Source organism: Mytilus californianus, unplaced genomic scaffold (genome assembly GCF_021869535.1).
Source record: "Mytilus californianus isolate M0D057914Y unplaced genomic scaffold, xbMytCali1.0.p SCAF_1, whole genome shotgun sequence".
NCBI lineage: Eukaryota > Metazoa > Mollusca > Bivalvia > Mytilida > Mytilidae > Mytilus > Mytilus californianus.
The window spans coordinates 31,358,886-31,385,929 of record NW_026262581.1 but is presented as its reverse complement, the minus strand read 5'-3'; the positions used below and the strand labels follow the sequence as shown (position 1 = coordinate 31,385,929).

General features: G+C 32.1%; 1 protein-coding gene and 1 long non-coding RNA gene across 10 annotated transcripts in view; one reads left to right on the top strand and one right to left on the bottom strand.

Annotated features, from left to right (window-relative positions):
* LOC127701000 (plexin-A2-like) overlaps positions 1-27,044 on the bottom strand; it is a 233,481-nt gene that overhangs the window by 67,697 nt on the left and 138,740 nt on the right. For all 9 annotated transcript variants that reach the window (XM_052204765.1, XM_052204785.1, XM_052204793.1 and 6 more), the window contains 4 exons: positions 26,663-26,856; positions 15,970-16,109; positions 13,502-13,613; positions 8,125-8,276 (listed from right to left, as the gene is read on the bottom strand). In XM_052204765.1, the coding sequence (XP_052060725.1) occupies positions 8,125-8,276; positions 13,502-13,613; positions 15,970-16,109; positions 26,663-26,856 (598 nt within the window). The remainder of the gene's footprint in view (positions 1-8,124; positions 8,277-13,501; positions 13,614-15,969; positions 16,110-26,662; positions 26,857-27,044) is intronic.
* LOC127701490 (uncharacterized) overlaps positions 1-27,044 on the top strand; it is a 106,148-nt gene that overhangs the window by 67,487 nt on the left and 11,617 nt on the right. The window lies entirely within an intron of this gene.

The following is a 27,044-nucleotide window of genomic DNA, read 5'->3' as shown; positions in this document are numbered from 1 at the left end:
AAAAGACAAAACATCGACCGGAAGGTTTTGATGCCTAAAAAACATTTGATAAACTTTCAACTCGATCAGCAAAGATAAACTATATAGCTATTTCACACTCCAATGTGGAAGTTAAAGGACCTTCAGCATGCTCAAAAAAAAATTCAAACTCACAGCAGAAAAACATTGACTCAAAGACAATTTACATCCTTCTCAGTGTTAAGATAAACAACTACACAAACTGTTACCAGGATCAGGATAACTTTTGTATAGAGTCAAGTGTATTAAAGGCAGCCAAGTCAGCTTGTACTTATTACATGACCCGGTGTTCCAAGACTAGTGCATCAGTTATCAAATAACAATTGTCAATGTATTATAGACTTCTTTTAATAGCTAATATATTTTACAGTGTTTGAAACAATGAGTTTTGTTTTCTAGCAAAATTACTTTTTAAAACTTAATAAAATGCTCCGCAGGGCGCAGCTTGATACGACCGCAGAGGTCGAACCCTGAACAGTTGGGGCAAGTATGGATACAACATTCAAGCTTGATACAGCTTTGCATTTGGATTGTGATTAAATATTTGACACAGCATAGGTTTCTGACACAGAATGAATGTGGTCTAAGAACTTAAAAATTTTAAATTGGACATTCACCTATTATGGTCCAATATCCAAAATCTAAATACATGGTTAGATTCAGCATATCAAAGAACCCCAAGAATTCAATTTTTGATGAAATCAAACAAAGTTTAATTTTGGACCCTTTCGACCTCAATGTGGACAAAGTTGATAACGGGGCCCAAAAATCAAAGATCTAAATACATGGTTAGATTCAGCATATCAAAGAACCCCATATATTCAATTTTTGTTGAAATCAAACAAAGTTTAATTTTGGACCCCAATTTGGACCAACTTGAAAACTGGGCCCATAATCAAAAATCTAAATACATGTTTAGATTCAGCATATCAAAGAACCCTAAGAATTCAATTTTTGTTAAAATCAAACTAAGTTTAATTTTGGACCCTTTGGACATTAATGTAGACCAATTTGAAAACAGAACCAATAAAATGCTTCGCTGGGGCGCAGCTTGATACGACCGCAGAGGTCGAACCCTGAACAGTTGGGGCAAGTATGGACACAACATTCAAGCTTGATACAGCTCTGAATTTGGATTGTTATTAAATATTTGAAACAGCATAGGTTTCTGACACAGAAAGAATGTGGTCTAAGAACTTGAATTTTTTTAATTTACCTATTATGGTCCAATGTCCAAAATCAAAATACATGGTTAGATTCAGCATATCAAAGAACCCCATATATTCAATTTTTGTTAAAATCAAACAAAGTTTAATTTTGGACCCCAACTTGGACAAACTTGAAAACTGGACCCATAATCAAAAATCTAAACACATGTTTAGATTCAGCATATCAAAGAACCCCAAGAATTCAATTTTTGCTAAAATCAAACTAAGTTTAATTTTGGACCCTTTGGACCTTAATGTAGACCAATTTAAAAAACGGGACTTAAAATTAAAAATCTAAATACACGGTTAGTTTTGGAATATCAAAGAACCCCAATAATTCAATTTTTGATGAAATCAAACAAAGTTTAATTTTGGACCCTTTTGACCTCAATATGAACCAATTTGATAGCGGGGCCCACAAATAAAAAATCTAAATTCATGGTTAGATTCAGCATATCAAAGAACCCCATATATTCAATTTTTGTTGAAATCAAAAAAAGTTTAATTTTGGACCCCAACTTGGACCAACTTGAAAACTGGACCCATAATCAAAAATCTAAACACATGTTTAGATTCAGCATATCAAAGAACCCCAAGAATTCAATTTTTGCTAAAATCAAACTAAGTTTAATTTTGGACCCTTTGGACCTTAATGTAGAATAATTTAAAAAACAGGACTTAAAATTAAAAATCTAAATACACGGTTAGATTTGGAATATCAAAGAACCCCAATAATTCAATTTTTGATGAAATCAAACAAAGTTTAATTTTGGACCCTTTTGACCTCAATATGAACCAATTTGATAGCGGGGCCTACAAATAAAATATCTAAATGCATGGTTAGATTCAGCATATCAAAGAACCCCATATATTCAATTTTTGTTGAAATCAAAAAAAGTTTAATTTTGGACCCCAACTTGGACCAACTTGAAAACTGGGCCCATAATCAAAAATCTAAACACATGTTTAGATTCAGCATATCAAAGAACCCCAAGAATTCAATTTTTGTTAAAATCAAACTAAGTTTAATTTTGGACCCTTAGGACCTCAATGAAGACCAATTTAAAAAACGGGACCCAAATTAAACATCTGAAAACACGGTTAGATTTGGCATATCAAAGAACCCCAATAATTCAATTTTTGATGAAATCAAACAAAGTTTAATTTTGGACCCTTTTGACCTCAATATGAACCAATTTGATAGCGGGGCCTACAAATAAAAAATCTAAATACATGGTTGGATTCAGCATATCAAAGAACCTCATATATTCAATTTTTGTTGAAATCAAACAAAGTTTAATTTTGGACCCCAATTTGGACCAACTTGAAAACTGGGCCCATAATCAAAAATCTAAATACATGTTTAGATTCAGCATATCAAAGAACCCCAAGAATTCAATTTTTGTTAAAATCAAACTAAGTTAAATTTTGGACCCTTTGGACCTTAATGTAGACCAATTTAAAAAACAGGACCCAAAATTAAAAATCTAAATACACGGTTAGATTTGGAATATCAAAGAGCCCCAATAATTCAATTTTAGATGAAATCAAACAAAGTTTAATTTTGGACCCTTTTGACCTCAATATGAACCAATTTGATAACGGGGTCCAAAAATAAAAAATCTAAATACATGGTTAGATTCAGCATATCAAAGAACCCCATATTTTCAATTTTTGTTGAAATCAAACAAAGTTTAATTTTGGACCCCAATTTGGACCAACTTTAAAACTGGGCCAAAAATCAAAAATCTAAATACATGTTTAGATTCAGCATATCAAAGAACCTCATATATTCAATTTTTGCTAAAATCAAACAAAGTTTAATTTTGGACCCTTTGGACCTTAATGTAGACTATTTTGAAAACTGGACCCAAAATTAAAAATCTAAATACACTGTTAGATTCGGCATAACAAATAAATAAATGTGATCAAAGATTTTACAAATCTAATGCGCCATACTGTGCAATTAAAGATTACTTCTTGAAATTTTTCAATATTTGAAATTTGAAAAAAAAAAAAATATTTGAAGAATAATTCTTTTTAATTTCTGAAATCTGAAATGAGAAAAAATTGACCCCCCACAATTTCTTTTTATCCCCCCCCTCCCTTTTTTCCCCCAAAAAATTCTTTCCCTCAAGATATGGTGATAATCTCAATTCAAATTTCCAATGGAGTTGGCAACCATAATTACCCATTTAAATTTACCATAGTGCTAACTTAATCTATTTTATAATAGAATTAAAAATATAGTGTCAAATCTTTCATATGGATTTTTTTGTAAAAAAAAATGATGCAACATTTACTGGTCTTCCTTTATAAATATGCATTTCTTTAAACATAATTTAAAAGCAGTGTAAGGGAAGTAACCAAAACGTTGTATTTGGATTACCTCCCTTACACTGTTTTAAATTATCTTAATTGTTCATTAACCATTACTTTATACATAATTTAAAAGCAGTGTAAGGGAGATAATTTCAATGATGTATTTGATTTATCTCCCTTACACTGCTTTAAATTATGTTTTGTACTAAAGTATTTGTCCATTAACCAGGACAACCTTGTTTTTCCCCCTTTTTTGCCCCTTATTCCTAAACGGTTTGAGCCATAACCCCCCAAAGCAAATCCTAACCATCCCTTTGTGGTATGGAAACTTGTAGTATAATTTCAGAGAGATCCATACACCGTTCCACAGTTATTGTCTGGAAACTAGAAAATGCTTATTTTTGGCCCCTTTTTGGCCCCTAATTCCTTAACTGTTGGTACCATAACCCCCAAAATCAATCCCAACCTTCCTTTTGTGGTATTTAACCTTATGGTAAAATTTCAAAAAGATCCATTCACTTAAACTAAAGTTAGAGTGCGAAAACCAATGTGTATTCGGACGACGACGCCGGACGACGACGACGACGACGACGACGCCAACGTCATACCAATATACGACCACAAATTTTTTTTGCGGTCGTATAAAAATTAAGAATCTAAATACACGGTTAGATTTGGCATATCAAAGAACCCCAATAATTCAATTTTTGATGAAATCAAACAAAGTTTAATTTTGGACCCTTTGAACCTCAATGTGGACTAATTTAAAAACGGGGCCCAAAATCCAAAAACTAAATACACGGTTAGATTCAGCATATTAAAGAACCCCAAAAATTAAAGAATAAAACCCCATTGAAATTGGTCACGAAATAAGCAATTTATACGAAGTATCTTCTTTTGCACAATACTGTGCAATTAAATATTTCTTGCTATTGTGCAATACTGTACAATTGACAATTTCTTGCTATTGCGCAATATTGTGCTATTTGATATTTCTTGCTATTGCGCAATACTGTGCAATTGAAGATTTCTTGCTATTGCGCAATACTGTGCAATTGAAGATTTCTTGCTATTGTGCAATACTGTGCAATTGAAAATTTCTTGCTATTGCACAATACTTATTATATAATGATTTACACATCCTGTTTGGTGTGTATCTCCTACCATATCATTATTATTTGCTTTTAAATATAAATCAGAAATAACCAACTTAAAATGGAAAATTTTAAAAGAAAAAAAAAAGGAAAAAAACAAAAAAAAAGGAAACCCCCCCCCCCCAATTTTTTGAACCCCCTTATGATTCATCACCCCCAAACTTAATCCCAGCCTTCCCTTTGTGGTATGGTACCTTGCAGTACAATTTCAGAGAGATCCATACACTTGAACACAAGTTATTGTCTGGAAACTAGGAAAATGTGTTTTTTGGCCCCTTTTTGGCCCCAAATTCCTAAACGTTTAGGGCAATTACCCCCAAACTCAAACCCAGCTTTCCCTTTATGATATGGAACCTTGTAGTACAATTTCAGAAAGATCCATACACTTGAACACAAGTTATTGTCCTGAAACTAGAAAAATGCTTGTTTTTTGCCCCTTTTTGGCCCCTAATTCCTAAAATATTGAGGCAATTACCCCCATCATCAATCCCAGCATTCCCTTTGTGGTATGGTACCTTGCAGTACAATTTCAGAGAGATCCATACACTTGAACACAAGTTATTGTCTGGAAACTAGAAAAATGCTTATTTTTGGCCCCTTTTTGGCCCCCAATTCCTAAACGTTTCGGCAATTACCCCCAAACTCAATTCCAGCTTTCCCTTTGTGATATGGAACCTTGTAGTACAATTTCAGAAAGATCCATACACTTACACACAAGTTATTGTCATGAAACTAGAAAAATGCTTGTTTTTTGCCCCTTTTTTGGCCCCTAATTCCTAAAATTTTGAGGCAATTACCCCCAAAATCAATCCCAGCATTCCTTTTGTGATATGGAACCTTGTGGTACAATGTCAGAGAGATCCATACACTAACACACAAGTTATGTCTGGAAGTTACAAAAATGCTTATTTTTGGCCCCTTTTTGGCCCCTAATTCCTTTACTGTTGGTACCATAACCCCCAAAATCAATCCCAACCTTCCTTTTGTGGTATTGAACCTTGTGGTAAAATTTCATAGAGATCCATTCACTTAAACTAAAGTTAGAGTGCGAAAACCAATGTGTCTTCGGACGACGCCGGACGACGACGACGACGACGACGACGACGCCAACGTCATACCAATATACGACCACAAAAATTTTTTTGCGGTCGTATAAAAACTATCATCTATTTATCATGTTATAAATGTATAGCATATTTCTTTCTTATATTTCTTTGCCAATGACATTGAATACAAATAAAAAAGATGAGGGGTATGAATAAATCAATATACTTTAATTTTCTCTTCGTACTCAAAGGTAATCATAGTACAAAAAATTAACTTTATTTAAGGGCAGTCAACAATCAAAAACTAAGCAAGAAACAGAATCTTCTAAATATTTCTTTCAAATGATATATCATTCAAACAGAAAGGTTACTAGGGTACCTGAAACAAATTACATTCAGATGGAAGATTGAAGAAAAAAACACTTTAAAAGACAATTTTTACATCAGACTGTTACTTTTACGACAAAATTTATGTGGAAAAAACACCTCCTGATCTGAGATCTAAACTCCTGACCAAAATTTCCCAATCTCCTGATCTGAGTTTTACAGACCATCACATGTATGCGTAACTCGTTAAAAATATTTGATCAGAAATTATTTTCGAAAGTGTAAGACATTGCTGATATAAACCTATGATATAAGTTTCATAAAAATCTGGCAAGAATTGAACATATGTGAGCGTTAACAATGCAACTTTCCATGTTATCAACATTTCCAAGGGGAATAACTCTTTTAAAAACAATTGATCAGCACTAATTTTCAAAATTGTCAAAGACATTGACGATATAAAACTATAATATAAATTTTATAAAAATCTGGAAAGAAATGTACATATTAGTGTGCCAAAATGGAAATTTTCCATACAATTAATATTTCCAAGGGCATAATTCTTTTAAAAAATTTTAATTGGCACTTATTTTCGAACTCGTCAAAGACATTGCTCATATAAACCTCTCTATTTTTAATATATACCAGCTTTGAAGTTTGGTATGACTATAAATTTTCACTTCTGTTTTCGTACTATGACCAACAAAATTATTTATTTTGTAAAAAATATTTCCGTTCTCCATTACTGCATACCTTACAACAAAATTATTTTCATTTACCTGTGTACATTATTCTATTTGGCGGCATTTTGTTCAAGGTTATGGTTGTCTTTCTGAAATTGTTTAACATCTCACCCCTTATTTTATTGATTTTGTATTTACATTGTGTCAAAGATCAAATTTATTCGTTTAGTGTATGTTCACTTGTTTGTGTAAATATGTCTTTTGATTGAGTTAAGCCATTTCAATTGATATTTTATAGTGTGTCTTTCTATGTTGTGATGGTACACTATTGTTTTAGGTAAGGGTGAAGGTTGGTACCTATTAAAACGTTTAAACCCGCTGCATTTGTTTGCACCTGTCCTAAGTCAGGAACCTGATGTTCAGTGGTGTTGTTTGTTGATGTGGTTCATAGGTGTTTCTCGTTTCTCGCTTTTATATAGATTAGACAGTTGGTTTTCCCTTTTGAATGGTTTTACACTAGTAATTTTTGGGGCCCTTTATAGCTTGCTGTTCGGTGTGAGCCAAGGCTCCGTGTTGAAGACCGTACTTTGACCTATAATAGTTTACTTTTACAAATTGTGACTTGGATGGAGAGTTGTCTCATTAGCACTCATACCACATGATTTAAGTTTCATAAATTTCTGGCGAGAATTGTACACATAAGAGCACTAACAATGCAATTTTCCATATAATTAATGTTCCAAGGGGTGCACTTATTTACTTTAAAAAATAATTGATCAGCACTGATTTCTGAACTTGTCCAAGACAAATGCTAATATAAACCTATGATATAAGTCTCATAAAAATCAGGAAAGAATTGAACAAATGAGAGCGCTAACGATGCAATTTGCCATATAATTAATGTTTCCCTTTCTCTTAAAAATAATTGATCTGGACTGATTTTCAAACTTATCCAAGACATTACTGAAAACTATGATATAAGTTTCCTAAAAATCTGGTAAAAAATTGTACAAGTGAGAGTACTTACAAGACCAGACAGACAGATTTTCTATGCCCCCGGCAATGCCTTACACTGGGTGACAAAAAAAAAACAAGCTGTTTGGATCAAAAAACTTATCAGACCACTAAAACATAAAAAGAAGGACAAGCAAGCTAGGCAATATGTTATAAGAAAAAATATTCTATATCCAACATTCCATCATTTCAATTATTTGTATACCTGATATTGGATAACATGATCTTTTATCAAAATACTGAATTAAAACTCTCATATTTTATATGGTAATATTTCGATCATTTCAAAAATGTTTACATTAATTGTCTAGGTTTGACCTATTATTTATCAGTCAAAAAGAAATAACATTACCTGCAAGGAATGCATGTTTTGTTACCATCACTGCAAAAGGAAATGTTGTACACACTTCCTGAAAATCCAATATGATCTCCAACTATTGTTATCTTTTTACCACCAGCTTGTATACTTTTTTGGGGGTAAAACCTTATCAGCTTCAGTTCTTTCTGTGAAGAAAAAATAGTTGACTTCATAAAATGTGTTTTTGATATGTATCATATTTTCCCTTTGTTCCAATTTTGGTACTTTCAACATGTATTACATTCAGTTTGAATCTTGATTTTGCAGGTATTCTTATATAACGCTCATCTTTCCCTTTGAAAACAAAGTCATGTTCTAATTCCAGTAAAACAAAGGGTACACATGCTATAATAATGTCACAATTGAATGTGAATGAATTTGCATTGCATTTTTATTTTAAAGGCATTGAACATGTTGAAGATTGAAATAAACATTAATGTATTCTATTCTATTTCTGCCAAAATCTCTGTCTCTTTGACACATTCCCCATTTCCATTATCAATTTTATTATCTTGTTCAATAAAATCTTAATAAGCAAGTAAATTTGTATTAAAACACTTTTTTTAATCATAAAACAATTGTTTTCCATAATTTTGTTACAGCATCAAATCAAAATGGTTGCCTTTTGAATGTGTCCTTAAGTCCGTAAGTTCTGAATTTTTCCATTCAAATCAAAATAATTCTCTCTTGTCATGCTTTATGCTAATTTTAACATGTTTAGGCATTATATATATTTGTAAATATTTTACACCTCACTATTGCTCAGTATAAAGTTAGTTTTTTTTTACAAAAATAGTGCCTACCAATGATAAATTTAGCATAGAGCATAACATGAAAGAATTATTTCTTTACTATATCTTAATCCTTTCAAAAATATGTAATCATGTTAAGCTATAAAAGCAATTTGCATTCAAAAATTGGGTACACTGCTATCTTTCATCAATTCAAAAAGTTACAGTATATACAATACTGTGATTGAATGCATAATAAAATGCTATCTATTTTGTTTACTTTGACACCCTGGTACATGTACTTTAAACTTAACTTATACCAAGATGTCGTTAAAGGAATTTGAATACCCTACATTTATCATACTTTTCAACAACATATGATTAAATGGCTGAAAGACTTCCAAGACATCATCATCATATCCTAAATTATTGAAATCATCATTTTGCATTAACAATATCTTGTAAATTAAATATGCCCACTCGGGCTAATGCCCTCAAGGTGTACTTTATACATGTATGTTGCCTATACCTTTGTTAAGCTGCATTATCACAATGTCCATTACTGTGGTTTAGATTATTAATTCACAAATAAACAAATGTGCATTATATACTCCCTTTCTCATTTTTGTACATCGAAATTGTTGCCATTATAACATGGAATATTGTAGAATGCATTTAATCAGAAGTAAGTAAATCATAGATGGTATCAGGAAGGTATCCTAGGTACAATCAAAACTGCATTAGATTTATAGGTTCTAAACTCATAACTCTGGAATAGCAACTCAAACAATTGTCAAAATCAAAAGGGAGCTTAATCTTATACCTGACAAAAATTACTTTGCCAATCTGAATGAAAATATAGTTTGCAAATGTAAATTGATTTCACAATACTCATGTAAAGAGTGTAACATATGAAAAACTGCCTTAAATGTGACTAAAACAATCTCATAACTCTTGGAAAGGCATACCTGAATTTAAAATAACTAGAGGCTCTCAAGAGCCGGTGTCGCTCACCTGTATCTACTGTGTTTTTGGAAATCATGTAAATTAAAGGGAAAATTGGTGATTTTTTATTTATAGTTTAAATATGTTCATTATAACATAAAATACATATCCACAAAGTTGTATCGCTATATGTGTATTAATAAAGAAGAAACTCAATAACTATTAATTTTTTATTGACTACTTCCTGTAGTACGTGATGTTAACTCCTGGTATTGCATGCTGGGATTTAAAGTACAATCAATTAAAGTCTTGGTCTTTAATCATATTTTAATGTAATCATAGGCGTGCCGATGACTAATTTTGATAGCTAATTACCATCCGATAGTAAGAAAATAAAACGAACAGACATACAACTTTTTACATTCATGAGATAAAATTATCTATATTTACCGTATATATTTCAATTTATTTTTGTTGACAGCACAAAAAGTAAATCTTTTAATTTTTTTTTAATATTTACTTTTTCCGACGGATATGGTGAACAAATTAAAGTATATGACTTAAACTGTAAGGACAATATATAGGTGTACGCTTATTGACCTTACGCTAGGACTAGGTATATACGATGTGTGTATTAATCTCTGGTAATACTCGTGGAAGGCTTGTAAAAAGGTATAAAGTAATTTACAGATTGGTAATTAGCCGGGCCTCTAGGGCACACCCTGCCAGGTGTGACTGTCAATTTGAATGGATTATAAGACAGAAGGTCGAGTTTAATACACAAAGTTAACATACATATTCAAGGTGCTGGCAAATACAAATAGATCGCCGTGGAATATTTGATTATATTTCAGGGTAGGTCCGTTGAAACTTAATCCGGATATTTAACATCAAAATCTGCAAAATTTCCTTAAAACTAGCATTCTGAGAGTATTGCATGGCAATACATAGTCCCCTACTGGTTAAGAATTCATTGTACTGGAACAAAATGCTAACTTGATCTATAACTTGTCATGGTGTAAACTATATAACAAATATCAAGTCAATATCTTCAAGCATGATGAAAAAAAGTGTGGAAAACTGATTATTAGACTTCTATAGTAAACCCCTATGTTCTATTTTTAGCCATGGCGGCCATGTTGGTTGGATGACAGGGTCATCGGATACATTTTTCAATCAAGATACCCTATTGAAAATTGTGGCTAAGTTTAAATCTATTTATTCCAGTAGATTAAGTATTGAGAAGATTTTTGTAAAAGATTACAAAAGTTTATGAAAAATTGACTATAAAGTGCAATAACTCCTTAAGGGGTCAATTGACAATTTTTGTTATATTGACTTATTTGTAGATCGTACTTTGCTGAAAATTATTGCTGTTTACAGTTTATCTCAATCTATAATAATATTTGAGATAATAAACAAAAACTGCAAAATTTCCATAAATTTACCAATTCAGGGGCTGCAACCCAACAACAAGTTGTCTGATTCGTCTCAAAATTTCAGGGCAGATAGATCTAAACCTGATGAACATTTAAACCCATGTCAGATTTGCTCTAAATGCTTTTAAGTTTCAGAGATATAAGCCAAAAACTGCATTTTACCCCTGTGTTCTATTTTTACCAATGTAGGCCGTATTGGTTGGCTGGCGGGGTCATTGGACACATTTTTCAAACAAGATACCCAATGATGATTATGGCCATGTTTAGTTAAATTTGTCTAAGTTGTTTCAGAGGAGAACATTTTTGTAAAAGATAACAAAAATTTACAAAAAATTGTTAAAAATTGACTATAAAGGGCAATAACTCTTTAAGGGGTCAATTGACAATTTAGGTCATGTTGACCTATTTGTAGATCTAACTATGCTGAACATTATTGATGTTTACAGTTTATTTCTATCTATAATAATATTCAAGATAATAACCAAAAACTGCAAAATTTCCTTAAAATTACAAATTCAGGAGCAGCAACCCAACAACAGGTTGACTGATTCATCTAAAACTTTCAGGGCGGATAGATCTCAACCTGATAAACATTTTGACCCATTTCAGATTTGCTCTAAATGCTTTAGTTTCAGAGATATAAGCCAAAAACTGCATTTTACCCCCATGTTCTATTTTTAGCCATTTCGGCAATGTTGGTTGGCAGGCGGGGTCATCTGACACATTTTTTAAACTAGATACCCTAATGATGATTGTGGCCAAGTTTGGTTAAATTTGGCCCAGTAGTTTCAAAGGAGAAGATTTTTGTAAAAGTTAACGGACGACAGACGACGGACGCCAAGTGATGAGAAAGTTCACTTGGCCCATTGGGCCAGGTGAGCTTAAAACTGCAAAATTTCCTCAAAATTACCAATTCAGGGGCAGCAACCCAACAACAGGTTGTCTGAATTGTCTGAAAATTTCAGGGCGGACAGATCTCAACCTGATAAACATTTCTAACCAATGTCAGATTTGCACAGATTTGCTCTAAATGCTTTAGTTTCAGAGATATAAGCCAAAAACTGCATTTTAACCCTATGTTCTATTTTTAGCCATTTCGGCCATGTTGGTTGGCAGGCGGGGTCATCTGACACATTTTTTAAATTAGATACCCTAATGATGATTGTGGCCAAGTTTGGTTAAATTTGTCTAAGTTGTTTCAGAGGAGAACATTTTTGTAAAAGATAACAAAAATTTACGAAAAATTGACTATAAAGGGCAATAACTCTTTAAGGGGTCACTTGACAATTTAGGTCATGTTGACCTATTTGTAGATCTAACTATGCTGAACATTATTGATATTTACAGTTTATTTCTATCTATAATAATATTCAAGATAATAACCAAAAACTGCAAAATTTCCTTAAAATTACAAATTCAGGGGCAGCAACCCAACAACAGGTTGACTGATTCATCTAAAAATTTCAGGGCGGATAGATCTCAACCTGATAAACATTTAGACCCATTTCAGATTTGCTCTAAATGCTTTAGTTTCAGAGATATAAGCCAAAAACTGCATTTTACCCCTATGTTCTATTTTTAGCCATTTCGGCCATGTTGGTTGGCAGGCGGGGTCATCTGACACATTTTTTAAACTAGATACCCTAATGATGATTGTGGCCAAGTTTGGTTAAATTTGGCCCAGTAGTTTCAGAGGAGAAGATTTTTGTAAAAGTTAACGGACGACAGACGACGGACGCCAAGTGATGAGAAAGTTCACTTGGCCCATTGGGCCAGGTGAGCTTAAAACTGCAAAATTTCCTCAAAATTACCAATTCAGGGGCAGCAACCCAACAACAGGTTATCTGAATTGTCTGGAAATTTCAGGGCGGACAGATCTCAACCTGATAAACATTTTTAACCAATGTCAGATTTGCACAGATTTGCTCTAAATGCTTTAGTTTCAGAGATATAAGCCAAAAACTGCATTTTAACCCTATGTTCTATTTTTAGCCATTTCGGCCATGTTGGTTGGCAGGCGGGGTCATCTGACACATTTTTTAAACTAGATACCCTAATGATGATTGTGGCCAAGTTTGGTTAAATTTAGCCCAGTAGTTTCAGAGGAGAAAATTTTTGTAAAAGTTAACGGAGGACGACGGAGAACGCCGGACGCCAAGTGATGAGAAAAGCTCACTTGGCCTTTTAGGCCAGGTGAGCTAAAATTTAAATGTAGCCAATTTTACAAATTCTAACAATTGTAAAAAGTTTTTTTACCTTATAGGTAAACAAATTTCCTGTTCTCATAACTGTTAAACTATTTATTGTTATGTTAATACCCATAACAACACTTCTTGATTCAAAAGCACCACCAGTCTTGCAATTTACTCTAAAAATTAAAAAAAACAATAATACGAAAACAAATTAATATAATAATACAAACAAAGCTTATAAAACCCATTTAACCCTTTTAATATAGATAAAATGCTCTGCTAGTCACTGCTGGATGTGGATTGTGATTCAATATTTGACACATCATAGATTTCTGTTACAGAACAAATGTGGTAATAGAACTGAAAATTTTGAAATTGGATTTTACCTAATAATGTCCAATGTCCAAAATCTAAATACCTGGTTAGATTTAGCATATCTAAGTACACCAAGATTTTAATTCATTTATTTATCAATGTACCATAATATCTCAGTACACCAAGAATTTATTTATTTGTTAATGGACAATATAAGCTAAGTTTTTAAAGAAGTTAACCACATGAAAAAATAAATGGGGAATGTGTCCATGGGACACAGATGATGCCCCCACTTGCATATCATTTAAAGTTATAAAGGGACATAACTGAAGAACAGTAAAAGTGACACTACCCAAATTTGTACTTGATCTGAGTTTTGTGGTAATAAGTATTGTGTATAAGTTTCATAACATTTGGTTGAGGCAAACTTATGTTAGAGAACGGAAACAAAAAAATCAGCAATTTTTCCATTTGTAAAGGGGCATAACTCTAGAACAATAAAAGTAACACCACCAAAGTTCAAACTTGATTTGTATTTTGTGGTAATAAGCATTGTGTATAAGTTTCATATCATTTGTTTGAGGCTAACTTAAGCTAGAGAACGGAAACGAAAAATTCAGCAATTTTTCCATTTGTAAACAGGCATTACTCTAGAACGGTTAAAGTAACACCACCAAAATTCCAACTTGATCTGTGTTTTGCAGTAATAAGCATTGTGTATAAGTTTCATAACATTTGGTTGAGGCAGACTAAAGTTAGAGAACGGAAACCAACTTTGAGACTACGGACTTCGGTACTGATGGACATACGAATGGACAAGGGTAAAACAGAATGCCCCCTCTGCTATGGCTAAAAATCTATAAAACATACCACTTTTCAAAATATCTAATAATGAACAGTAAATTACAAACTATATTTATACATAATTTCTAAAATTAGAATATGATGCTATATCTATTTTTAACTTTATGACTCAACTTAAAATTTTTTACAATTGTACAATACAGCTCTAAATTTAGATTCTGATTAAATACTTAGCTTGATATAGCATAGTTTTTGCCACAGAATGAATGAGGTATAAGTATTTAATTAATTCAAAATTGAACATTTACCAATTATGGTCCAATATCCAAATTATAAATACATGGTTGGAATCAGCATATCAAAGAACCCCAAGAATTAAATTTTTGAAGAAATCCAACAAACTTTAATTTTGGACTCTTTGGACCTCAATGTGGACTAATTTGATAACAGGACAAAACATTCAAAATCTAAATACATGCTTAAATTCAGCATATCAAAAGAACCCATATCTAAAACCAGACGAATAATTGTTTTGGCCCCTTTCTGGCCCCTAATTACACAACAGCTACGATAATAACCCCCAAAATCAAACCCAACCCTCCTATTGTAGTACGGAACCTTGTGCTAAAACTTCATACAGATCCATACAATTATACTAAATTTTTTGTCTGTGAACCAATCTATTATCTATGAACCAGTAAAACTGACCTGTTTTGGCCCCTAATTACAAAACCGATAGAACAATACCCCCCAAAAACAATCCCAACCATCCTTTCTTTAGTGGTTTGGTGAAGAAAATGTTAAAATGATTTTGATAAAAAAAAATTTTTTTTAAAAAAACAAATAAATGGTGTAAAGAGCATGTATGGACTGACAGACTTTACCATCCTTATAATAGTACACTATGAGGCAAAAACAAAAGACTGTTCTAAATAAGGGCAAGCCATTTTGACCTCTCAGATGTACTTTCTTCCAATAAATTTATAGTTCTTTCAGTTTATGTCATTATGAAGAACTGCAATAAAAGCACTTTTCCATTTGTATTTGTTTATATCCTGTGAAATATCCCTATGGTTGGATGTACAATAGAGATCAGAGTTTCAAAACACTTAAACTTTTCTTCCTTCAAGCATGGATGTCCTTTGCCAGATTAGCACACTTTTCTATAATTTTCAAGTTAAAATACTCTCCAAATTTGTTTTTGATTTGGCCTTTATTTTATTTTGATATGATTGCCAATGATAAGTCTAAGGAACACAGTATAAGCATGTCTGGTGTATTAATAAATAAGTCTGGAATTCTTATTAGCTTTTTTGAAAAGTAAATGTATACATCTTTAGTAGAATTAAAACAACAGGAAATTTTAGTGGTATGCAGCACACAATTAATTTGAACTTAAAGTATAAAACTCACACAGATGCTTCTTTAACCTTTGCCTCAGTACATTCTATACCGTTTACTTTTACTGTTGTGTTGTCTCCTGGATTACCGATTCCAATGTTACTTATAGTTATGTTAGTACCTCCTTTTTCTGGACCAGAATCTGGATAAACCTGTAAATTATTATGAAGTCTATGATAAATATCTGTTCTATTATAAAACTTTAATTTCTGAAAGAAAAAAATGATTGCCAACCAGATGAAACTTTTCCATAGAGTCATCTCTTATTGGTCAATCTATTTAAACTTTAGTCAGTTCTATTGTTCCATTGAATAAATACAATAGCTATTGTTCTCTGTGTAGTTTATTCACTGGGACCTTTAAATTTTTCTTCTAAGAGAAATCCATCACTCATTGATTAATTTACCTGAGTAAAAACAAGTTGCTTTCTTTAATAAAAAGAAAAGCCGAGACTGCATACTGGTCTGAGAAAATTTGTTTCTGAATTTTTTCACTTTTGATTTGAAATCATTTACTGTGAATAGTATAAGGTATTGTAATAATGATGTTAAAACACCTTTATTGAAAATATGTAATTGTGTGTAGATTCTTGCACAAGTCAATTGAAAGCAATTACGATACCTTATTCTATTCACAGTAAATGATTTCAAATCAAAAGCAAAAATAATCAGAAACACAGTTTTTGGTGACCAGTCAGCGGTCTCGGGTTCCCATATTGCTTTTCTTTTTTTAAAGAGAGCAATAAAGTTTAAATAGATTGACCAATAGGAGATGACTCTGTGGAAAAGTTTAATTTGGTTTGCAATAATTTATCACTTAACCGGAATGATTGAATTTGAAGACTATTTTTTTAATGAATTCTACCCCTATTTTCTATTTTGAGAAATGGTAGCAACCATGTATCAAGTGTTAGGTGGATGCATGTAGTCCTTAAACATTTACCATTAAGGAGGATCATAAATGTGCTAATTAACTAGAGTTTTTTTTAAATACAATTGGTCTTTTCCAATGATTTTTGAGACTTTTTAAATGAACTTTTGTCCAATCAAAAGCTTAGGCAATGGAGGTGGACAAGTTTTAAAGCAGATTGGGTCATCAAAAATAATTCTGAAAGAGAATCATGAATTCAGCATTTCACCAAAGCTGGGTAGCAATTGGTCATTCACAAGATTCTTTAGAATATTTTTTTACTGATTTTTTTTATCAAATCTTTATTTCTAATAAAGATGACAGCCATGTCATAGGACAGATGGGTAATTTTCAATAATTCTTTCACAGAATCATAAAAGTATAAATTTCCTTGCAATAGGTTATTAATATGATTTTTAAGACATTCAAATTGATTTTTTTTTGTAATGATGGCAGCCATGCTTTTTAGCAAATTAGATCATCAGCTATAATTCTAAAAGTATCAATAATTTATCTTAAGCAAAGTTACCCCGGTAAGTAGCCACCAAACTGGCCAAGTTGGCTAAAAAGGAGAAGTAGGGTAAATATCAAGGAGACAACAACCCAATGTTGTCATTAATTTAAACAGACTCTTGATGTCCAGCTGCCATCAACAACAAATTCTCCAAATAACAAAAAAACATTATGAATATGACAAAGGACAATCTCACTAGGCGGTTTGTTCCTAACATTACAACATTTAAAAATCTTCAGTACGCAGTTGTAAGGAATCCATGCAGGAGGGTGAAAGACATTTTAGCAGAAAAAATCAGATACTGTAGCACTAAAAGATAACCCATTTTAGCTCCAGATTTTTAACCCATTTTAACAAAAAAGGAAATTAGCAATGTCCATTTGAGCGTTAGAAATTGATTCATTAGTATTTTTTTTTTAAACCTGTTGTGTTTATTTCCTCTTGAAACAAAAGGTTCTTATCAATGAGTGAATTCACTTAACATGCTAAATTATAAGAATCGAAAAAAATTGGTAAAGTCATTTATGTCCCAAAAGAAATTATATATCATTTTCACCTACTTACATGTTCTTATATCTTTTATTCTAACATGACGTTCTTCAAACGCTTTGAGTACACACCCGTGGTAAAATATGAATATATTGTTTGGGCTGTTCCGATCGTACTCCTGCGTCATATGCTTTTTTATGAATGAGCTACCCGACGTCATAGAATGAGGACGTAAGAATATAAGCATTTTACAGGAAAATACACGCTTGTGAAACCGAAAATCATCACAAGGAAACGTAAACAAACGATGCTAAAATGTGTTATATAAGCCATTTTTTGTTTCCATATAAGATATATAAATACAATTATCATTTAGATTCATTCAAACCTATCTAAATATGTCATTGTAAATAGTTTAAGCATGCCATTTATTCAGTTTGCTCCGTTCTTTTACATCAATTTAATAGTGCGTTTATTTATGGGAACGGCAAATAATGCCTTTACCTAGAGTGCTTCGATCCAAAAGAATTGCCGTATTTGTCCTATTAGAATCGAAATAATTCATGGGGGCTTGAATATATCGTGATTTTACCACGGGTTGTCCCTTTATGCCAATATTTTACCCCTCGCTATCGCTCAGGGTAAAATATTTGTCATAAAGGGCCAACCCGTGGTAAAATCACGATATATTCAAGCCCCCATGAATTATTTCTTAAATGAATGAAAACTAAATTGCTGGAACAGCAAATTACCTAATAAATAACAAGGGACACAGGACTTTTGTGCTTTTTTACCTATGACACTAAAGAACATTGCGCTCTAAACAGGATGGACATTTGATCTATAAAATTTGAAAACCAGTGTATTAATTGACAGCAAGATATTTGCACATTAAACTTTGAGAAAATGTATCAAATAGACAGCAAGACATTTGCACTTTAAACTTTGAGAACCTGTATTAAATTGACAGCAAGACATTTGCACTTTTTACTATAAAATCTCTATCATTTATGTATCATTACGTAAATTAAAATCAACTTACATTTGTACTATTCGAAATGTAATGTTCCTCTTGCGTGTTCATGCTATTGCCAAGAAATCTTTCATCATTGCTTACCTAAGTTTATTTTAATTTTTGCCCATCAAAAATTGATGTTTAAACCAAAGGCTGTTTCTACATGTTTGTAAATCCCTTGCTTTCAAATGTCTGGGTTTGGGCATTCCTGAAAACACGTGCTTTTAAACCAAAAGTAAAAGTCTCTTCTCGGTATGTTTTTGCCATAATAAAGAGTTAAGGGCAAATTTAAATCCTCTGATGTTCAACACTTTAAACAATGCACATGGAGAGGGCTTACATAGGCTTTGCCTGTTGCCCAATCCAATTCAATTTATTTGAATAAAATACTGTTAAAACTAAACACAATGCACTTTTAGTAAACAGAACTATCAGTGTACTAGGAACTAATGTCAGTTCACAGAATTCATATCAAAATTATGAAGTTATTGTTTTCATGTCAGTCATTGTCTGGATGTCCTTGATTCCCCAATGATTACCTTTATTGCCTAAATTTACAAAGTCTAAAAAGATTAAAATTGGGATTGATAAAAATGTACTGCAGGCACAATTTTTTTTAAAGAACTACCTACAGTGACCTGTTATTGTTAATACCTTAGTATTTTTCCTAAAATGATCTTTGTTAAAGGGGCACTAGCTATGAGAAATGAAAAAAAATAGAATATGATTTTTGTTTGTTTCAATCATCAATAACAGTGAAGTAATGAAATAATAATTCGCTTTTAGCAGCCAATTTGGTTCAGTTTTGTCAAAATAAGCAAAGAAACACCGGTGATGGATTATTCACTTGCAAGTGAATAATTCAACCTCATTGAATCCATATTCATGTGACCTACAATTTAACCCATTACCTAGAGATGGGATGGGCATGCATTAGTCATGTTCAGCCATTAAAAGGAAAAGAATGTCAACATTAACGTGAAACAAAGGTGAACCATTTCGTTGACTGATTCGATCAACAAAAAAACATTCTTATACAGGTAAAAACGATAATCAACTTATTTGTTAACCTATAACATGAAATCAAACAGACCTAGAAAAATCCAATTGCACGAGGTCACTATCTATTTTAACTATGTTTATGTTTATATCGAGTTATGTGACCGTCAGTAGTCTCCGGAGGTCATCTCGATAGTTAATTAGATGGCATCTAGACTAAAATACACACGAAATTCTGATATATTTTATAGAGTACATGCATTCCATTCTCAATTTTATTGTTAACTGTTTATTTCAGACTTATTGTAATTTGGTTTTAATATGTTATAAATCAAATATGAGAATTTGAGTCAAATCTGTGAACATGAATTTGACAGCCAATGCCCCTTAAAAGTAGTTGGCATTCAAACTACATTTCTTTATGTTTATATTTATCATTGAAATAAACAAGAATGTGTTCATAGTACACAGATGCCACACTCGCACTATCATTTTCTATGTTCAGTGGACCATGAAATTGGGATCAAAACTCTAATTTGGCATTAAAATTAGAAAGATCATATCATAGGGAACATGTGTACTAAGTTTCAAGTTGATTGGACTTCAACTTCATCAAAAACTAACTTATCATAACCACATAACAGCTTAAGGTTGCAATTCTGTAAACATAGACAATGCAATTTCGCATAGGAACTCCCTTTGTGGCTAAAACTGTGCCACTTTTACTATGAAGTTTCATGAAAAATTATATCCCTGAACGGAAAGTTGATATGCACTATTATTTTATTCAAAGGTCAAAATATAGGGCTGTGCGGCATATTTTCAACATTTATATGCCCTGAACTTCTAAGAGTTTAAACTTATACTAAAATTCTATACTACCGCTACCTCCACTTTTGGACCTCCTAAGAATTAAATTTTAGGCGCTACCATGTTTTTCTATACTGGTAACATTCCCAAGTTATGTCTCTATGAGATGAAACACAGAGATCATATCTGGGAACCAGTACATTAACAAATTAACATATCTATGAATATCATATATCTCCCCAAAAGAGGCGTGACTTGTGAAACAGCTGTATTTACAAAGTGCAACCTATAGGCCTCTTCTGAACATTTGAAGGTCCTACTATGTGTTGGTTACCTAAACTACACAATAACCAATAAAATATCGTTTCATCTTGGCCTCTTGTAAGTGTTCTATAACTAATCTCTCAGTGCTTTTAACTAGTTCCTTAACTACTATGAAAGAACTTATCATGAGCTTTTGTAATAACATATATGGAAATAGTGGAATTAACTATTTTTGGAGTGTAAAAAATTCTTTGGATGTTTTAGATAAATTACGTGCTTTTGATGGTCCTTTTGATTCTGTTGACAGTTTTGAGTTTTCAACTCTTTACACTACACTTCCACACAATCTTATCAAACAAAAGTTTTCATATTTAATTAGATGGTCGTTTGGTAAATCTGAATGCAAATATATTTGCTGCAACTCATTTAAAGCCTTCTTTTCTAATGAGAAAGGTAAATATGCTAGATATACTTACTGTAGGTGTGATGAGATAATTGAAGCTTTTAATTTACTCCTTGATAATATTAATGTACGTTTTGGCAACAAAGTTTATGGACAGGTTGTAGGTATTCCTATGGGCACTAATTGCGCCCTTTTAATAGCAGACTTGTTTTTGTACTGTTATGAATCACAGTTTATGACCAAACTCAGTATAGACCTGTCTAAATTGCATTTAATTGATTAATTCAACAACACTTACTGTTATCTTTATGATATTTTTTCGTTAAATAATCAAGAATTTTCAAAATATGCTGCCAAAATTTACCCAAAGGAACTTACTTCAAATAAAATAAATGTAAACGGTAATAATTGTCCTTTCCTAGATTTCAGTTTCACACGGGAAACTCAACACTAAAATTTACAACAAAAGGGATGATTTTTTGTTCCCTATTGTTAATTTTTCTTTTTTGGATGGTGATGTTCCTTTGGCACCATCTTACGGTGTTTATATTTCACAACTCGTTCGCTATGCCCGTGTCTGTTGTGACCTTTTTGACTTTAATGAACGTAATCTATGCATTACTGGTAAATTATTAAGTCAGGGATTTCGTTACCACAAATTACTTAAAACCATTACTAAATTCTTCCATAGATATAAAGATTTGGTTTTGAAGTTTAGTTGTATCTGTAGAAAACTTATTTCAAACGGGATAGCAGATCCTCATTTTTGGGGAGATGTTGTTTACTGTGCCCGGAAATTTAAAAACGATCCTGGTAAACTTATCCATCCTCTAAATAAACTTATTCTAAAAGGTTACCAATTCAACACTCTAATTAGATCTTTGAATATTGTTTTTATTGATATCAATATTGATTTTGTTATCAGTAAATTAAAAGCATTTTGTTATCAGTAAATTAAAAGCAAACTAAATATTATAGTTACATAAATATTCACTTTCATGATCTACAACCTGTCGGTACCTGTATCTTGGCATTGCACAAGGTCATGTTTTCTCTGACTGTTTATGACGTCTTTACACTAAATCCATTGGATGTTGAATGTGTACTGATTGATTAATTTAGTCTTAGATGCATGTTTTTTTTTGTAAGTTGTTAGTGGCTTTGAACTAGCTTAGCTGTCAGTAACTGTGAGTACTCTCAGATCTGTACTTAGTGTCTTTTTGTTGTTGGGATGTACAAGTACCCAGCCACATCCACTCTGTGTTTTTGATAGATATTTCTTTTTGCATCCATCTGATGAGTTAAGCCTTTTTCAACTGATTTTTATACGTCGCAAAAAAATTTTGCGATCATATATTGGTATGACGTTGGCGTCGTCCGAAGACACATTGGTTTTCGCACTCTAACTTTAGTTTAAGTGAATGGATCTCTATGAAATTTTACCATAAGGTTCAATACCACAAAAGGAAGGTTGGGATTGATTTTGGGGGTTATGGTACCAACAGTTAAGGAATTAGGGGCCAAAAAGGGGCCAAAAATAAGCATTTTTGTAACTTCCAGACATAACTTGTGTGTTAGTGTATGGATCTCTCTGACATTGTACCACAAAGTTCCATATCACAAAGGGAATGCTGGGATTGATTATGGGGGTAATTGCCTCAAAATTTTAGGAATTAGGGGCCAAAAAAGGGGCAAAAAACAAGCATTTTTATATGGACAAATACTTAAGTACAAAACATAATTTAAAGCAGTGTAAGGGAGATAAATCAAATACATCATTTGAATTACCTCCCTTACACTGCTTTAAAATTATGTATAAAGTAATGGTTAATGAACAATTAAGACAATTTAAAACAGTGTAAGGGAGGTAATCCACATACAACATTTTGATTACTTCCCTTACACTACTTTTAAATTATGTTTAACTAAAGAAATGCATATTTATAAAGGAAGACCAGTAAAAATATCTGCAATGTTGCATCTTTTTTTTTTTTACAAAAAAATCCATATGCAAGATTTGACACCATATTTTAAATTCTATTATAAAATAGATTAAGTTAGCACTATGGTAAATTTAAATGGGTAATTATGGTTGCAAATTCCATTGGAAATTTGAATTGAGATTATGACCATATCTTGAGGGAAAGAATTTTTTGGGGGAAAAAGGGGGGGGAGGGGTAAAAAGAAATTGTGGGGGTCAATTTTTTCTCATTTCAGATTTCAGAAATTAAAAAGAATTATTCTTCAAATATTATTTTTTTTTAAATTTCAAATATTGAAAAATTTCAAGAAGTAATCTTTAATTGCACAGTATGGCATATTAGATTGTAAAATCTTTGACCACATTTATTTATTTGTTATGCCAAATCTGACCGTGTATTTAGATTTTTAATTTTGGGTCCAGTTTTCAAATTGGTCTACATTAAGGTCCAAAGGGTCCAAAATTAAACTTAGTTTGATTTAAAAAAAAAATTAATATATGGGGTTCTTTGATATGCTGAATCTAAACATGTATTTAGATTTTTGATTTTGGGCCCAGTTTTCAAGTTGGTCCAAATTGGGGTCCAAAATTAAACTTTGTTTGATTTCAACAAAAATTGAATATATGGGGTTCTTTGATATGCTGAATCTAACCATGTATTTAGATTTTTTATTTGTGGGCCCCGCTATCAAATTGGTTCATATTGAGGTCAAAAGGGTCCAAAATTAAACTTTGTTTTATTTCATCAAAAAATTCGTAAGGGTTCCGCGGAACCCAGTGTCTTGCCTACTTTTGCTGTTAATCGCAGGCTCAACAAAAATGAGGAAAAAAATCAATAAAAATATTCCTTTAGATACTATCTTTTGATTGTAAGAAGCTTCTGTCAAAATTTGGTATAAATCTAGGATAGTTTATGAATCTAATAAATGTTTTAAAAACTTTAACTGCAGACTGTATTTAATGTTAACTGGAAGAAAAACTAAGTCCATTTATAAGTAAAATACGGATAAACAGGTACAAAATTTTAACAAAATTTCCTTCTAGATACTAACTTTTGATCATAAACAAGCTTCTCTCCAAGTTTGGTACAAATCCAAGATAGTTTAAGAAAGTTATTAAAATTTTAAAAACTTTAACCACAGAGTGAATGTATTGTTTCCTGGCAGAAAAACTAAGTCCATTTATAAGTAAAATACTGAAAAAATGAAATTTTTTTTTAACAAATTTACTTCTGGATACTATCTTATGATCATAAACAAGCTTCTGTCCAAGTTTGGTACAAATCTAGGATAGTTTAAGAAAGTTATTAAAATTTTAAAAACTTTAACCACAGAGTGAATGTAATGTTTCCTAGCAGAAAAACTAAGTCCATTTACAACTAAAATACGGAAAAACAGGAATTTTATTTTTACAAAATTTACTTCTGGATACTATCTTATGATCATAAACAAGCTTCTGTCCAAGTTTGGTACAAATCTAGGATAGTTTAAGAAAGTTATTAAAATTTTAAAAACTTTAACCACAGAGTGAATGTAATGTTTCCTAGCAGAAAAACTAAGTCCATTTACAAGTAAAATACGGAAAAACAGGAATTTTATTTTTACAAAATTTACTTCTGGATACTATCTTATGATCATAAACAAGCTTCTGTCCAAGTTTGGTACAAATCCAGGATAGATTAAGAAAGTTATTAAAATTTTAAAAACTTTAACCACAAATTGAATGTTATGTTTCCTGGCAAAAAAACTAAGTCCATTTACAAGTAAAATACGGAAAAACAGGAATTTTATTTTTACAAAATTTACTTCTGGATACTATCTGATGATCATAAACAAGCTTCTGTCCAAGTTTGGTACAAATCCAGGATAGATTAAGAAAGTTATTAAAATTTCAAAAACTTTAACCACAGAGTGAATATTTGCGGACGCTGCCAACGACAACGACGACGCCGACGGAATGTACGATCGCTATGTCTCGCTTTTTCGACTAAAGTCGAAGGCTCGACAAAAATGAATTATTAGGGTTCTTTGATATGCCAAATCTAACCGTGTATTTAGATTTTTAATTTTGGGTCCAGTTTTCAAGTTGGTCCAAGTTGGGGTCCAAAATTAAACTTTGTTTGATTTCAACAAAAATTGAATATATGGGGTTCTTTGATATGCTGAATCTAACCATGTATTTAGATTTTTTATTTGTGGGCCCCGCTATCAAATTGGTTTATATTGAGGTCAAAAGGGTCCAAAATTAAACTTTGTTTTATTTCATCAAAAATTGAATTATTGGGGTTCTTTGATATGCCAAATCTAACCGTGTATTTAGATTTTAAATTTTGGGTCCCGTTTTTTAAATTGGTCTACATTAAGGTCCAAAGGGTCCAAAATTAAACTAAGTTTGATTTTAACAAAAATTGAATTCTTGGGGTTCTTTGATATGCTGAATCTAAACATGTGTTTAGATTTTTGATTATGGGCCCAGTTTTCAAGTTGGTCCAAGTTGGGGTCCAAAATTAAACTTTGTTTGATTTCAACAAAAATTGAATATATGGGGTTCTTTGATATGCTGAATCTAACCATGTATTTTGATTTTTGTGCCCCGTTATCAAATTGGTCCACATTGAGGTCAAAAGGGTCCAAAATTAAACTTTGTTTGATTTCATCAAAAATTGAATTCTTTGGATTCTTTGATATGCTGAATCTAACCATGTATTTAGATTTTGGATATTGGACCATAATAGGTAAATTAAAAAATTTTAAGTTCTTAGACCACATTCATTCTGTGTCAGAAACCTATGATGTGTCAAATATTTAATCACAATCCAAATTCAGAGCTGTATCAAACTTGAATGTTTTGTCCATACTTGCCCCAACTGTTCAGGGTTTCGACCTCTGTGGTCGTATCAAGCTACTCCCAGCGGAGCATTTTATTATAGTTCGTTCTGATGCTGTACTGTTACACCAATGTCCCAGGTTAGGGGAGGGTTGGGATCCCGCTAACATGTTTAACCCCGCCACATTCTGTATGTATGTGCCTGTCCCAAGTCAGGAGCCTGTAATTCAGTGGTTGTCGTTTGTTACTGTGTTACATATACAGTGACCTATAGTTGTTAATGTCTGTGTCATTTGGTCTCTGGTGAAGAGTTGTCTCATTGGCAATCATACCACATCTTCTTTTTTATATTGACCAAAAACTTAAACCTGAAGTGGGACAGACAGATGAACAGACAGAAGAACGTACGGACGGACAACTGAAGGGACGGACGAACGAAGGGACACACAGACCGAAAAACATAATGCCCCTAAGTGGGGCATAAAAATAACTTACACTAAGCAGTTCAACATCAATTGGTTGACATGAGCTTGTAGGACACCCACTTCCATCGCTTGAGAACTGACAATTTCCTCCTTTTCCATTATTTCCATTTCCATTATTTCCTCCTCCACACCACTTACACTTATACCCCTGGCTATGTCTATATATACAGTTAACACAGTCTCGATAACTTTTACAGTCATATACTACAATGATAAAATCTTATTATGTAGCAGCATTGTATGTATGTAGAACCTAAATGATGATGATGTGCAACATTCACTGATTTCACTATGTAATCAGCAGATAACTAAGTATTCACACATTCACTTATATCACTGTGCAACCTGGCAGATATACATATTGTTTTGTCATACAATATCTAGAGGCTTCA